The sequence below is a fragment of the Tigriopus californicus genome, chromosome 3 (genome assembly GCF_007210705.1).
Source record: "Tigriopus californicus strain San Diego chromosome 3, Tcal_SD_v2.1, whole genome shotgun sequence".
NCBI classification, from domain to species: domain Eukaryota; kingdom Metazoa; phylum Arthropoda; class Copepoda; order Harpacticoida; family Harpacticidae; genus Tigriopus; species Tigriopus californicus.
Window position 1 is genome coordinate 8,448,934 of NC_081442.1, and position 14,741 is coordinate 8,463,674.

The 14,741-nt window shown below is 44.6% G+C and overlaps 1 protein-coding gene across 1 annotated transcript in view; it reads left to right on the top strand.

The window, feature by feature from the left end:
• The window catches only part of LOC131878532 (paired box protein Pax-6-like), a 28,832-nt gene extending 16,072 nt beyond the window's left edge, over positions 1-12,760 (top strand). Inside the window, exons 5-10 of the mRNA XM_059224528.1 lie at positions 5,642-5,987; positions 7,928-8,101; positions 10,231-10,313; positions 10,388-10,803; positions 11,126-11,334; positions 11,401-12,760. Of these exons, the coding sequence (XP_059080511.1) occupies positions 5,642-5,987; positions 7,928-8,101; positions 10,231-10,313; positions 10,388-10,803; positions 11,126-11,334; positions 11,401-11,489 (1,317 nt within the window). The 3' untranslated portion in view covers positions 11,490-12,760. The remainder of the gene's footprint in view (positions 1-5,641; positions 5,988-7,927; positions 8,102-10,230; positions 10,314-10,387; positions 10,804-11,125; positions 11,335-11,400) is intronic.
• Positions 12,761-14,741: the final 1,981 nt, after the last annotated feature.

The window sequence follows — 14,741 nt, forward strand, 5'->3', positions numbered from 1 at the left end:
ATAAAAAAAAATATTCCAACATGGCAAGTGTCATATGGTGGCATAGAAAAGAGTCTCGATTCGCTCCTCCAATAATGATACAAATTCCTCTTTTGGTATCCCTCCTCCATTCTGAACAGGTTGAAGTCAATGCGTTGAAATGCGATTCGTTGTGCTGAACTGCCCTTTGCTACTATGCGAGAGCCAGCAGCCAGCAGCCAGCCCTCTTCGATACTTTAAGCTTATAGAAAAGGTTGGTTCATTGCTAATGGCTATCGACGCTGATCCCTTACTCCATTGAGTCTGGAATCCATTAGGGTCTCTTGGAAGGTCCATCCAGGTACCTTTTTTGAAAGAGTTTTTCTCCCTTCATGATGTCAATGGAGTTTCTTTAGAGTGCATCATCACTTGAAGGGCAACTAATAGCACTGCCTGCGTAGCTAGCAGCCATGTACCAATGTCCCTACCTTCAAGTACCATGATCGCCCAAGCAGCCTGCCGTAATACAAATCTACTCTTGGCAGCATGTCCAATGGCTTGTGACATCGGACTTCCTTGAATGTCTCTCACATCCGTGCCAATCCAATTCCAAGCAGTTCTAAGATGGGCTTTTTTTCTTGCCCATAGTAGACCCCGAGGATGAATGGATGGATGGATGGATGGTTGGTCGGTTGGTTGGTTGGTTGGTTGGTAGAAGGGAGTAAATCACATCAAAGGCTACTATACCAACTGATGGAGTCCTCTTTTTGTCCAAAGGTTCCCCGGTGATGCCATTGATAGATAAATTAAGGCGAAACCGCTTTAACAAGCTTACCGGCTGTTCTTATGAATGGCGTTTCACGGAGAAATCTGTCACAATTAGGAGCGAAATTGTCCATGCAAATCGCAAAAGTGAAATTGGGAATGGACTTTTTCGCATGGGAAGACCCAGCAGTAGGTGGCATTAGACGCTTCCCCTGGAATGAGGTGCTAAGCTCGGCTCACCTCATTATGATGAAGATTTTAATGGCAGATGTGCGGTGAGGATGCTGAGGATGCTCTGTGGTTTCGGAATCCAGATGATGCCGATGATCCTCCTGCTCTTCCCTAGTCATGGCGTGTGTGCTATTTCGCTCTTGGCTCAAGTTAAGCATGTGACTAAACACCCCGACTACTAATAGGACGCCCAAACCAGTGGGTGGTCAATTGAAATTTCTCTATTGATTAACGCCTAATGATCGGTTCATGGTATCAAAGATGCCCGAGGGTCGGATTAGCGATATGAGAGGAGAGGGAGAAGAAAAATTCTGGTTCTAAGTTCCTTGTTCCAAGTTGCCTCCGGGGGATGGATTGGAAAGCTGAAAATCAAATAAATGCTATGTACTGGAGAGTTCCTCGCAGTTCCTGGTTCTGCAAACGATCTATCGTCATGAGAGGACAAAGGAAGGAGCACAGAAAATCAAGGAAGAAGGAGAACAAGGAGGAAGGAAGGGCTTTTTTGCCGAGACCAAGTTGTTGTTTTGATTCACATGACGATGAGAATGAGTGTGACGCGAGTCAGGGTGCTGGTGGTGCTGATCTTCCTCGGGGTTGTTTCACTGGCTCTCCAGGAATAGTCTGATAAGAATCTGTATCATTGTGTCACGTGTCTTCTCCTCAACATAGGATTCCTCCTCACACTTGGGGGTTCTGAACCTCGCTGGGGGTGAAGCATATATCTCAAAAGGCCATCTTCAACATCATGCGTAAACTCATAATCATACAATGGGATGAGAGAAATGACTCTTTATTATTTACAACGGTAGGCCATTATTCAAACCATCCAATCTCTGCCGCGTCATCCATGGCAATTGATAGGCCAAACGAGTACTTTTTCTCAATCAGCTTTTATCAATTCGCGGCTCCATTTCAAGAAAGTTTCCCTGGTATCATGGTGGCTGGTCTTTTCCCCTTGAGCAAGACAAATTATCTCCTCCCGAATGATGATGGAGTGGGTCTTATCCCTTACCCTAACACTCCAACAATCAAGGACCAACACTAACAGCAATAGCAACATTAACATCAACAACAACAACAGCCGCTTCTTCATCATTCCTATCCCTACCACTCCGACATGTGGGCTGATTGTCCGTGTGCGTCTTCCAAATCATAACTTTCTTTCTCTCTATGTTTTATCGACACGTCATAACAGAGTCAAAAGTTCAAAAGAGTTTTTCTCCCCATCTAACTTCCCCACTCTCTCTCTTCGCCGGGAAGTTCTCAATGATGGTGCCACGAGGGCTCCAATGTTCCCCCTCCATTCCATCTCTTTTCGCCAAGTTCCAACATACAGAAACAGACAGCTATTGGCTCGATTGGTTGCTCGGCAGTTTTGGCATTCCTGCCACCCCTCAGCTGCTCTTCCGACAGCCTTTGCCAACCAGCTATGAAATGGTTCAAGACCAAAGAGAAGCTCCAACGACAAAGACCACTGGAACTCGGAGAAGAAGCGGAAGATATCATTCACCCCGTTCAGACTTGATGTTCTTCTTCATTTGAAGCTAGGTCGTAGAGTTTTAGAGTGAGAAAGGAAGAAACAACCATAAAACAGGAGCATTCTCTCCATTGAACCAAACCGGAGTTGAATCACATGTTGAAATTTCTGTGGGAGATGCTGTTCTGATTTAGAATTCATTGGAGCCGAGTTTTAGTACCGAAGCCCACTCCGGAAATGTTACCATATTTCATGTGGGACACTCTCAACTGACTTTTACAGTGGAATAAAAATCAGAATGAGGCACGCCCTTGTTGCAACTCAAGATGCAAGTCAAAGGAATTTTAGCCTCGTCGTCTCAGATTTTTCTTTTTTTGTTGCGCTCATGATACAATTGTGGGAGAAATGCTTTGTTCCAATGGAACCTGTGAATTTTAGGCTGACTTAAATCCACACCCTCTTTGGACCACCTCTTCTTGTTCTTTCGAGACCAGAAGAAATTTCTTTCGCCTCCGTGAGCATTACTGTACATAGGAACCGTGTCGAATGTAATCCTCCATGACTAGAGAAAACGAAAGAACCCCCTCGATCCCCGTTTTGCCCTGGGACTTCAGAGAGAGACCCGGGCTGGCAATCTCACATATACAAACAGAAATTAAGCTTGTAATATTGAAAATACCCTCCATCAAACATAAACTGCGCTTGTATGACTGGGAGCAACAGCAATTGTTTCCATGTTTGTTGCACCAGAGGATGTTTGAGCAAGTTTTTTGTGTTTTCGTGGAGAGCAGCCAAGCTCATCCGCTTCTTCATAACCTTTGGAGCATTTATTTGTTCCCAAATTCACTGGAGGCAGTTTCTCATCGAAAAGCATGTTGCTCTCAGAGACGAGATTGATCAGATCATTTTCCTCGTACCTATACTACAAACTGTAAACACACAGCGCTTGATTGGACTTGTTGGTTCAGTCTCGTCTTTTTTTTTGGTTTGTCGAGTTTTTGGTCCTGACAATGGCCCCACCTCGAGGGTCTTTCTCATCATGTTGTTGTCCTCTCTTCGTAATTACCAGTAGGTCTACGTACGAACGTATGAATGGTAGTGGGTAGTACGTGGCTCGCCATGATCCACCAGCACACACAAAACTATGATGAATGTGGAAAAGGTACTCTTTTTGTTGTGCTTCAAGGTACGGGGAATGACCTAAACTAGCCTAGTGGATCCAAGTCTCTCCACAGTCCCCGTCTCGGCATTAATGTTCGGATGAGTGCCTTTTCAATTGCAGCCCTCCTCTTTCTACTGTCCTGCACAATGCCATGCGTTACTTCAACTACTGCTACTACTACTTATACTATAAGAACTTGTCCTAGTACCATCACCCCATCAACTGCTACCACGAGCTTTTCCTCTACGTACTGCTGAGTCCACTGAACTCAGCCGAATGTCTCATACCGACACCACAGCAGGCACCAATAGGCCAAACTCATACTCACATTCACATCGGCCATGTAAGATTGTGCCACAATGAACCCCTCTTGACTGTATTCGAGTTGGTTGCTGCCTGCCTCATAAGGTCCTTTCATAAAAGTATGCTTTGTTGTCGTACCAAATATTTCGGTAGTTTGATCATTTGTTAGTCTAAGTCTCCTTACACATGTTGAACGTGTTGAAAAGTATTTGCTTAGCTCACTCAGAACAGAGCCAACGAGGATCGAGCAAGAAAGAAAGAAAGAGAGGGAGAGGGAGAGGATTGTCGAGGGAGCTCATCCTCGTCATCATGGTCCACTCCTACTACGAACTCCTCGGTACAGCCTCCCATTCTAAATGGGTGAGGAATCTCGTCCCCTTTTGACCAAGATCATTCGTCTTATGTCAAGGGTCCCGCCTCCAATTTAGGGAGATTCCACGCTCACTCTCCGCCATGAAAGCAGTGCCCACCCTTCAATGACTTTTTGACAAAACACTTGTTCCAGACATTCCAGATCCTGTTGTTGTTGGTACCTCTTCCGAAAGAAGGAAGACTAAGTTGATGATCCTTTGATATCAGATGAGCTTATTAATAATGAGAAACAAAGAGTACCACTAGGACATATGGGATGTTCCAAGACAAGCCTATGTGCCATTGGGGATGGTCGATGTTGGCCAATATTCGATGATGTGGCGTGTGTCTAATATTTTTGTAGCGTCATGTTTTTGGGGTGGCCTCAATGAGGTCGGTTGGTAAAGTATCTGTTGGGTCTGGAGGAACCATTAGAGTTCCATTTCCCTATTCATGTCGTTCAGCCATGACGAAAGATCGGAAGACGGACGTGAGCGCCGGAAATCAAAGCGGAAGTTCATCTAGCTCGGCTCAAAATGCTAAGCAGCCCAAAACTAATGGAGCTCCAAAGACCCCGTAGTGCGTTCCTTCAACTGGCTTCGTTTCTTCTCAGTCCCAGGCTCGGCGCCGAATCGGACGTCTGTCACCGGTGTTCCTGGAACTGGAAATGGCCCTCTTTGGTCAGTTGGAATGGATGGTATCTTAGGATAGGGTGAATGGTCCATTGCCTTTGTTGGTCAGATAATAGGCCAATTGTGGCGTGGGACCATTGGACCGGGAACATGGATCGAGAGAAAGGAGAAACCTTCCTCTGAGCTAACAGCAGTAATTACAGATATCAGGAGTAAATTGAACTGTCAGTTTGAGATGGGCGGGGAAATAACTCAGGGGTAAGAAGGCTGTACTCGTTTCGTACTGATGGAAAACCATGAAATTTGTGTTGCTGTTGGTTGTTAATCGCATTTTAGCGTTGCCCTAGAAATCAGCTGAAAACGGATGACAGATCGCATGTTTTTCTTTGATCAGGCATATGATGGAGTGTTTTGGAAAATGTGCCAAGTATTGTTCTCCCTCGAGAGTTTTTATAAACAAATATATGAGTGGCTCTTCTTGCACGTCCGTTCTTGATTTTCTATTGAAAGCCGAGCATTCGCACTCGATTAGTTTTGTGGTAAACACTTTTTTCGAGATCGAATGGTGGAACTGTACCACCAACACCAAGTGCGTGCACCCTCAAAAAACCAGCCCTCAATCACGAAACCAATCGAGCTGAAACAAGGGAATTGGGGAAATTTCCAATTAAGGCAATGCACCACAACCATTCAGTTAGAATATGCAGGCCAGATTTGTCAATCGTAATTCATCTCTCTCTCTCTCTCTCTTTCACCTTCTAGGTCTCTTCAATCAACCGCGTGCTTCGGAATTTGGCCTCGGCCAAGGAACAAAACGTCCAGCACCACCTCAGTTCGGCAGCAGCTGACAGCGTTTACGACAAGCTAAGGATGTTCAATGGTCAGGCGGCGGCCAGTTGGGCGTGGTATGGGGCCAATCCCACTTCACATCTGGGTCTGGCCTCGCCGACGGCTGCACCTTCACCTCATCATAATCCAAGCGGTGGCGTTGGCGGCGGTGGAGGTGGTGGAGTATCTGCCCTTGGAGGGGGTGGCGGCACTCACCCGGGTCTTATATCGCCTCACCAATTTGGAAGAGACTCCTCAGAAGAGAAGAAGCCTGGCTCAGGTGAGTTTTGATCTGCAAATATGCTTTTTGTGTTGGCACAAAAGAAGCGGCACGTTTATGACCGGATTAGGAGTTGCCTTTGTGAGCATTAATAACAAGTACTTCGTACTCGTCGAATTGGGGATAACAGCAGAAGCTACTCAGCAATGTCTCCACCTCGATTGTTCACTGGCACCTGAAGAAGGAGACGGCATGTGTGAAAATATACCCAAATACTTTTAGGTTATTTTGAACTCAAATCGAATTAAAGGTAAAAAGATCTTGCCCCGGTCAGAGGGCGATAGCATTGTTCTCCTCTCCATCCAGAGCTTGTCGAATCTTCAATACATCAATCTCCGTAACCTTTTTTAGCCATCAGTATTTCTGTTCAGAGATAATCCCTCCCCCCTCTCCCGTGCATTGCAATACCCTTGTCAGTCTTTTGAAGACGAGCAATTGCGGCCTTTCCAGCCTTTCCAGCCTCCACTCATCCAGCCACGAGCCTTCACTTCGTCAAGCCAGGGGACGTAAAGCGAGGACTCATCCAGTCTTTCTCTAGGAGTTCCCCCTCGTCGTGGAAATAGGGCCATCCTAAGAGAATATCGTTCTTGAGCCTTCATTTTGGAATGCAGAGAGGGTGTGACCAACTCATGCGAAAGACCTCCCTCTCCTAATTCGCCTTGTGTGCGAGAGAGGAGATGAAGAGAGAAAAGCAGCCTTTGCTTGGTAGACGAATACGTACGCAACGACTTGTAGGGGCCCCGAGGATTGAGTAAATGACGACGACGACGAAGACGACGACGGTGACGGTGACCAAGAGACGTCGACCGACGAGCAGCTATTACTTCCTTCGAGGACTGATCCTGGCGGAGCCACGGAACTGAAAGAAAGAGAAGTGACTCGGGTACAATCTAAAGAGTACATGTAGGTACCCTGAACCCTGGTATGGGATGAAAAGAAGGGAACATTAGAGACTCAGACAAACTTAATACTTCTTTCTTCTTCGCTCCAGTCTTCTTCTCTTTCCTCTTTTGTCTACCCATGTTTGCTCAAAGTTTGTTCAACAAGAGGAGGGAGGAGAAAAGACAAAAGTTTGTCACTACAACTACTCAAATGTGAGTTTCATATGACATCAAGCATTCCACTAGCTAAAAGGGGAAAAGAACAAATCAAAGGCTCATCTTAACCTTCGCATTTAAAACACGGCATTGGAATGAACTCTCGGGATATGTTTTAATTACGATGGTTGCACAGGGGAAATTATGGCTGATTTGTTATGAACCCAGCCTGAATGACAATGAGATTATCACAAATTAGTCTCTTCGACACATTGATTCACATATGTTATGTATGGAGCACACACTGGCAAACAAATGTCTCAGATCCTCCGGTCGGATGGTTGACTACTTGGTTGGTTGGCCGATTGGTTGATGGGTCACACGCCGAGCCCCCAATTCATTCATTCTCGGGGCTACAAATATCATAATCATGTTTCCCCGTCGAAAATAGGATCATTTTTTCCGTCCCTCCTTGCTCGCCCTCCCCTACCAAAGTCGCCCGTCCGAAAAACTATCCTCCCTCTAATTGAGTTAGGCTGACTACAAATTCAATTTAGCCGATTGCAATTCATTGAAGCTGTCGGCAAGTTTCACAACTGATATGTCTACGTACATATATACATTATGCAAGTAAGTAACAGTCTCCTCCTAGCCTTACATCAAATAACAGGATCATTTGAGATCGAGGGAACTTGGCGCTCTTGCGTACCATCGGGATCGAGATTGAAAAAATGCCTCAGGACCCGATAAACATCCCAATATAACGGAACTGCTCTTTTTTTATGGGCACTTTGAAGCAATTGGCCTCTTACGAAATGCAATCGTCTGTAACAAACGATTCTCCATAAAATCTGTCGGATACACGGGAATAATTATCATTCTTCTCCTTTATCTCTGTTCTAGGTGGTTTCAGCGAGTTTGGCAGTGATAGTGGAGTGAACGAGGCCACCTCGGACGGGAATTCGGATCACAACTCCTCGGCGGATGAAGATTCACAACTAAGACTCCGACTGAAACGAAAACTTCAACGAAATCGAACCTCGTTCTCCACCGAACAAATCGAACAACTAGAAAAAGGTGCGTGGTGTTTTTTTTCGGAACTATGTCTTCAAGATCACTATCAATCTTGTCGTTGCTCCACATTCGAATCCTCTTCATCAGAAATGCTTTGCACATGCATACATTAAGTGTATCATTTTGAATGGGTTGGGGAAATGGAGTTAGTAGTAGTGTGTGTGTGCGAGGTTCTGGTTGTTATCGAAGTGCCTCTTGTCGGCGTCTCGGTCCACGGTGTTGTTGTTGTTCTCGTCGTGGCTATTGGTGGTGATGGTGTTGGCCCAACTGCTGTATTCGATCTTGGTTGGGTCGGTGAGCATGTTGGTGGGTTTTAGGTACGAGCTAGCTTCAATCTGGCCACTCATTCGTGAAATTGAGAGCCCCTGAACCAAAGGAAAAAGAAGAAGCACAGAATCGAACCCTGGCAGGAGGTACGAGTACGTACCCGGGTACCCGAGACTAGTAGGATATGTTCACGAGGAGAAGCTTTGGAAAGACAAGAACACCCATCGAACCATCGACTTGGCCAATACATACTCCTACGTACATGGATAGACGGTGGTGGCTCGTAGCATTTGTAAATTAGACGCAACCTCGAAAGGCAAGCGAAAAATTCCAAGTACTGAAGTCTGAATTTGGAAAGAGGTTCTACGAGTTTTTCGTCTGGTCTATTTTTGAGGGCCTAATGCCCACAACGAGACGTCTTCTTTCCTGCCAAGCATGAAAGGAGGAGCAACGACAACCGTCACGGCGAAGGCGCCATGAACGCTGCTGAAAACGAGCCAGCTAATGAAATAGCGGACCAGCCCTAAAAGTTGAAAATGAGTTCAAAGCAGTACCGTGTTTCCTCCTTCTTTTTCTTTCCTTCTCTCCCTCCTTTAGTCCCCCTTCCATTTTGGTGGTGGAAAACTCGGCGACTTTAAGAGCTCAGGGGGTAGAATTTGTGGGGGATTTTTCGTGTGCTGATTGAGGTAGCAATTGTCAAATTTTAGCTGAGCTAGAAGTTCGCTGAGCCCGATGGACCATTGGGGACTTGGCACACATGCTGATTTTAAGTGGAGAATGAATTGAATTTCCACAACAATCGACCGCAGCGAAGGGCTCTTCACCACATTCTTTGGGGAGCTCTCGAGGGAATTCTTCTCTCTCGAGCGAATCCCAATGGATCTTTCTCATGATGGGATCTGCTTGCCACTGAGTAGCTCCACCATTGCCGTCGCCGTCACCACCACGACCACCATCATCATCAACATAGACTGGCCCCAATTGACGGCCGAATGGCAACAGACCCTGACCAGATCTGGTTCCATCGTTGTTCCGCAAATTGCCCCTCAATTTTGAGGGAGCACAGTACTACTTAGCATTCCAAGTGAAAGGGTAGAGAAGCATGAAATCCTGGGATGGACTGCCTAATTTCATCAAATTGAAATTTCCTGTACCAAGGTCTCTAAGCTTTGCTCCCCCACCTTTGCAAACTACCGAACGGTGGAGGAGGAATCATGAATTGTTTTTGCATCAAGTTTCTCCCTAAAAGTGGTTCTTCCTCCCAAAGTAGGATTCCGCTAGACGTAGAACACCACGAGAGCGAGCTGGAGAGAGACAAGCTCGAATCTCCTGAAATGGACTTTAATGGTAAATCCGCTTTTAAGCCAATGCCGCTCGAGTGCAATACCCCCTACCCTTCGCAGTCAACCATCGTTCTGGTCTCTATACTACTGTACCACTATACACACGGTTACGTTGGGTTCCGAGTACTAAGTAGTACCTCTGACGAGTCTGTCGCTCCCTCTTCCATCTGAAAACTGTTCCTAGCCAAGGGGAAGGACGAACCAACATCGTCGCTTTTGGGAAATAGGTTTGAGCTGTTGAGAGCCTGGACAGATTTGGGGATTAATATCTGCTTGTGACATGTGTGTGTGTGTGTGTGTGTGTGTGTGTGTCGTTCGAGACTTGGACTGAAGCGTTGTTTTGTCGGGAATTGATCCTGAGGGTTCCAGCAATTACGTATTACAGATAGAAAGATAGAGATGGCTGGCATCTTCCTTTAGGCCATAAGACCATCGCATACCACAAAGAAATGAGGTATTGAAATGCTAGGCCTTGAACATCCCAAGAGTTGGTTTGAAACTTCATTTTGTTGTCATTTTCAGAGTTCGAACGCACTCACTATCCCGACGTGTTTGCTAGGGAACGTCTAGCAGAGAAGATTGGTCTGCCAGAAGCCAGGATACAAGTAAGTTCACCACTCAGACAAAGATCTTATCTTTGGGTTCATCTCTAATTCTATTTCCTTTCAAAAATCTCCAGGTCTGGTTCTCCAACCGAAGAGCCAAGTGGCGGCGAGAGGAGAAGCTCCGCAACCAGAAACGTGATCCCAACGCTCCCCCGTCGCATAATTCGACGACGGGAGCGGTCGTCAGTGGCGGCAATTCTGTCGGCACAGCGCTCTCGAGCGATGGCGGCCTAAACAACAATAATAATAATGGTGGTAACGGCGCCACATCCCACAATGGAACAGAGAGCAATGTTTTAAATGGACCCTCCAATGGGGGTGTGGGCGGAAGTGGCACAGGATCCGATTCACCTCTCACACCTGGTCCCACACCCCCGACTTCATCGGTGACTGCTGCTGCCATGGCATCCAGGCTTCCGTTCCAATCGAGCTTCAACTCGATGTATCCATCGATACCTCAACCAATTGGAAGCATGGCCGACTCGTACTGGTAAGATTCGAAACTTCCACTCGTGGTTCATGATGAGGGTGCACTTTAAGTTTCAATCTCAAAAGTTCCATCCCCTTTTCCACATGGTGTGGTCTCTGCGGGCCTAAGTGCAAGTTCAGCCATGCAGTGGGAAATTTTTGATAAGGGGAATTAACTCCGGCAGATCATTCAGCCAAGCCTGAAAATGAGCTTGCTTTAATGCTTCTTAAACATTTGAATGAGCAACTTTATAGCCCTCAACAAGCGAAGATGAGGAGGCAATCTGAGGTATTGGTTATCATGCCCCTTCTCTATGTAAATTGTTCTATGTTTTCTTTTTCAGTCCCAGTAGCTTCAGCAGCAGCTTGTCGAGTATGTCAGCCCAGACGTGTCTTCAACAACAGAGAGATGCCGCAGCCTATTCATACTCAATGTTCCATCATGATCCACTCTCACTGTCGTACGGACGGTCTTGTGGAGCGGCTCAGACCAACCCGCACATGGCCAATTACGGGTCATCTCTGTCAGGTGGGCCTCATGGCTCTTCTCAAGGTAACCTCACTATACAGCTTGAATCTTGCATTTCGACCTGACGTTTATGAATGTTTCAAATTCTAGGAGTACTCTCACCGGGATTGTCGGTCCCACTTCAAGTTCCAGGGCAAACGCCCGACTTGACCTCAAACTATTGGCCCCGAATTCAATGAGAGGACCAACACCCGACAGAGGTCAAATAAGTTCCTAAGCTCAGTCTACAAGCAGAAAAAAACAAGAGACGACAATGAAGACAATGAGAAGGAGGACATGCTGAATTTTCTGGCCTTCGACCTCGATTCCTTTCAGCCTCGAGCCTCGAGTCTCCTCCACCTTTTTTTCTTTCCCCTCTTAACGAACCACTGGGAGAGAGAGAAAGAGAGAGAGAATCGTGACAGGGAAAAACGAATGACCTCCGTTTTTCTTCCTCCTAACCTAGTCGATGATGATGAAGAAGAAGAAAGTAATAATAGCCATGATGAACATGATGTTTTCAAGAGAGTCTTTCCAGCGATTCACTCTTTTTCGGTCAGGCCGAATGATATACCGATGATCCCCGAATTCCTTCCTCCCCCTTTTTATTTAGAACTTCACCAATTAGAAGACAAGATTCTTCTCAAACTACTCAAGGAATCGAGAGGAAGGACGTGAAGAAAAGTTATACTTATATATGTTGATATAATACCTACTCTCAGTCAATGGAATGGAAACCGCCAGATTAATATTCATGATAATCATGAGAATGATGATGATTATCACCAGAATCAAGACGCCGAGCTGCTTGATGACGATCTTACATTGACGGCAATGATTATGTAAAACTTGCTCCACTAGGTCTTTATTCTTGTAAATCCGACACAAACTGGTCGTCTTGTTAGATGACGACCCAATCTCCATTTCCAAAACAAATTTTCCCTGAAAAATATGTCGAGTGTGAATTCCGATGATGCCAAGTGTGAATGGTCTCCTCTGCTTGAAGGCCGGGGGGGGCAAGTCAAAAACAGCCTGTTTTAGTTCTAAATCAGATTTCCCAGTCACCTTTACGAATCTTGAAGAAAATGCCACACCTCCGACCATGAACAAAAGATTTAACAGTTTATGTTGTGAGACTTTGTTATCCTCCTTAGATGTGCAAAAGGTCGCTTAGAGTTAATATTCATTCATCATAATGCTGGTATGACTGTAAACTATTTTGTAAATACAATCACCCATCCCGTTACATGGACCAGGATTGATTGGAGAGGCGTTCAATCCCTTCTCCATAGTACAACATGGCCTTGCAGAATCCGGGATGGTCTTTCACTTATACGATGCATTCGAAATTGACTTAATAGACACCAAGACGAGCAATTCAAATGATGATCAATAAATTCTATGAGTATGAAACCACGAAGGAATATTTATTTGTATACTGCGTCGCTCGCTGGATCTCCTTATCCTCCCAAAAAATATAGAAGACCTTGTTTTTTTTCCTTTGCAACCAATGGCAGAGAGGACGGCCAACAATACAACAATCCAGGAACAACAATTGTGAAAGAAAGCACTGATTGCAGTCAAGTGGAAGTGAGTAATGACCCCAGAAACAATACGAAGAGAGGAAAAAGCATAAATGCTACGAAGCCATTAAACGTAGGAAATATGAGTCAAGGCCTCGACGGGGATAGAGAATGTAGGAACAACTCCTAATATTCTTAGTGGACCACAAATCGTTCGTCTTTTTTCCAGCTTCGTCAACGTTAGCAAACCATTCTAGTCTCTGAGTACATTCAGCATACTCCGAAACAACAAATGAAAGTTAAAAGAAATGAATAAGGATGTACCTCTTTTTAATGATTAGACATTTAAGACTTTATACCAAACATTTAAATTCCTTATGCCTAAAATTGATAGAGTCTTCAATTTTTTGTTTGTTAATCAAATGAATTTAATTAATCATTCATCAAAACTCATTCGCTTAGGTATAGTTTTTAGAATATATTATCCACTAGCATTTTTGCCATGGTTTACAAGTACTATATTTTATAGAATACTGAAAGTAGACCGTGGTGACGTCACGTTTGTTTCGAGAAATGTTTTGTTGTAATGTTTTTCACATTCAACATCTTCCCAACAAACAGCAATGGACAAAGTCTTAGAATGTATGAAGCTAGCGTATTGGCAGAGCCACCGCTTCTAATCCGATATACCTGCTTCAACCCCGGGATGGCCGATTCTAAGCTTCCTTTCAATTTTTAAACTAAAGCATGAGTTACTGCTTTAGCACCTGAAATGACGAACATGCGTTCATTCTCGAGGGTGAATAGTTGTAAGTAATAGTAATAGAATAGTTGTTGACTGTGATGATTGTGAAAACAAAAGTTTTTTGAGTGACAACAAAGCACGCGTGGCTCCGGTTTTGCCATCCCAATTCTTCTTCGATTTTGTATTTAGCGCCAGGCCGGTGCGTTATTGGAGATGTAATCATTGAAAATGTAAAACAGGTAAAGCGAGTCTGTTGTGACATTCTACTGCCGCTGAATCGGTAATCATGCAACAGTGCTCCTGCGGTGCCTCAATAATCAGAAACCAAACCCTAACCGTCATTCAGCTGCCACCCACACATTCGCTTTAAAAACTTGTCTGATGGTATTGGTCGCAGTGCACTATCTTATTACTTGTTTCCTCTGGGATAATCCAGCAGGAAAGGAAGATGATTTCAGCATCAAATTTTGAGAGGTCAATCGTACTTTGTCAAGGGATTAAATTAGAGTTTCAATTCAATTATTTATTAACGGAATGGTTCATGTAGCATTGCAATCTAATTAACTGTCACAGTTTTACTCATTATCATGCTTAAAAATAGTCTTAGTCGGAAAGCTGTTTTTGACTTAATTTTCCTATTTTAGAATTTTCTTTTTCTTTACAAAAGACTTTTTTTGAAACCTTAAAAAGGTTTTTGTATAATATTGCACGCTGTCTCGGGTTTTTAGTGCCTCTACTGCATTAAAAAGTACTCTAGTGACCTCACAAAACTTGTGCTGACATTATCAAACAGTTGATACTTAAAAGAGTCAATGGGCCAAGAATTTCCTATCTTGCTGGCTTAAAGTATGGTGGGCTGGTAGACCATTACGGGCAGAGTTTGGTTGACAGTTTTCTGATGATGGTCTAAGTTGAACTAAAAGGTTGGTACAAATTTTGGTCTGAATTGGGTTGGTTGGGTCCACATATTGGGCCATGCCTAGGCTGGGCCATGTCTGGGCTGGGCCATGTCTGGGCTGGGCCATGTCTAGTCTCTTGATCCAACCCCAACTTACCTTTCCCTTGAAAAAATAGCCTGAATACCTACTTTGATACATTTGAAAAGATATTTCCTTTCAAGTTATTGGTACTCATCAATATTGCTTAAAACGCATAATATTGGTAAGTTTAATTCTGCCGTTAAT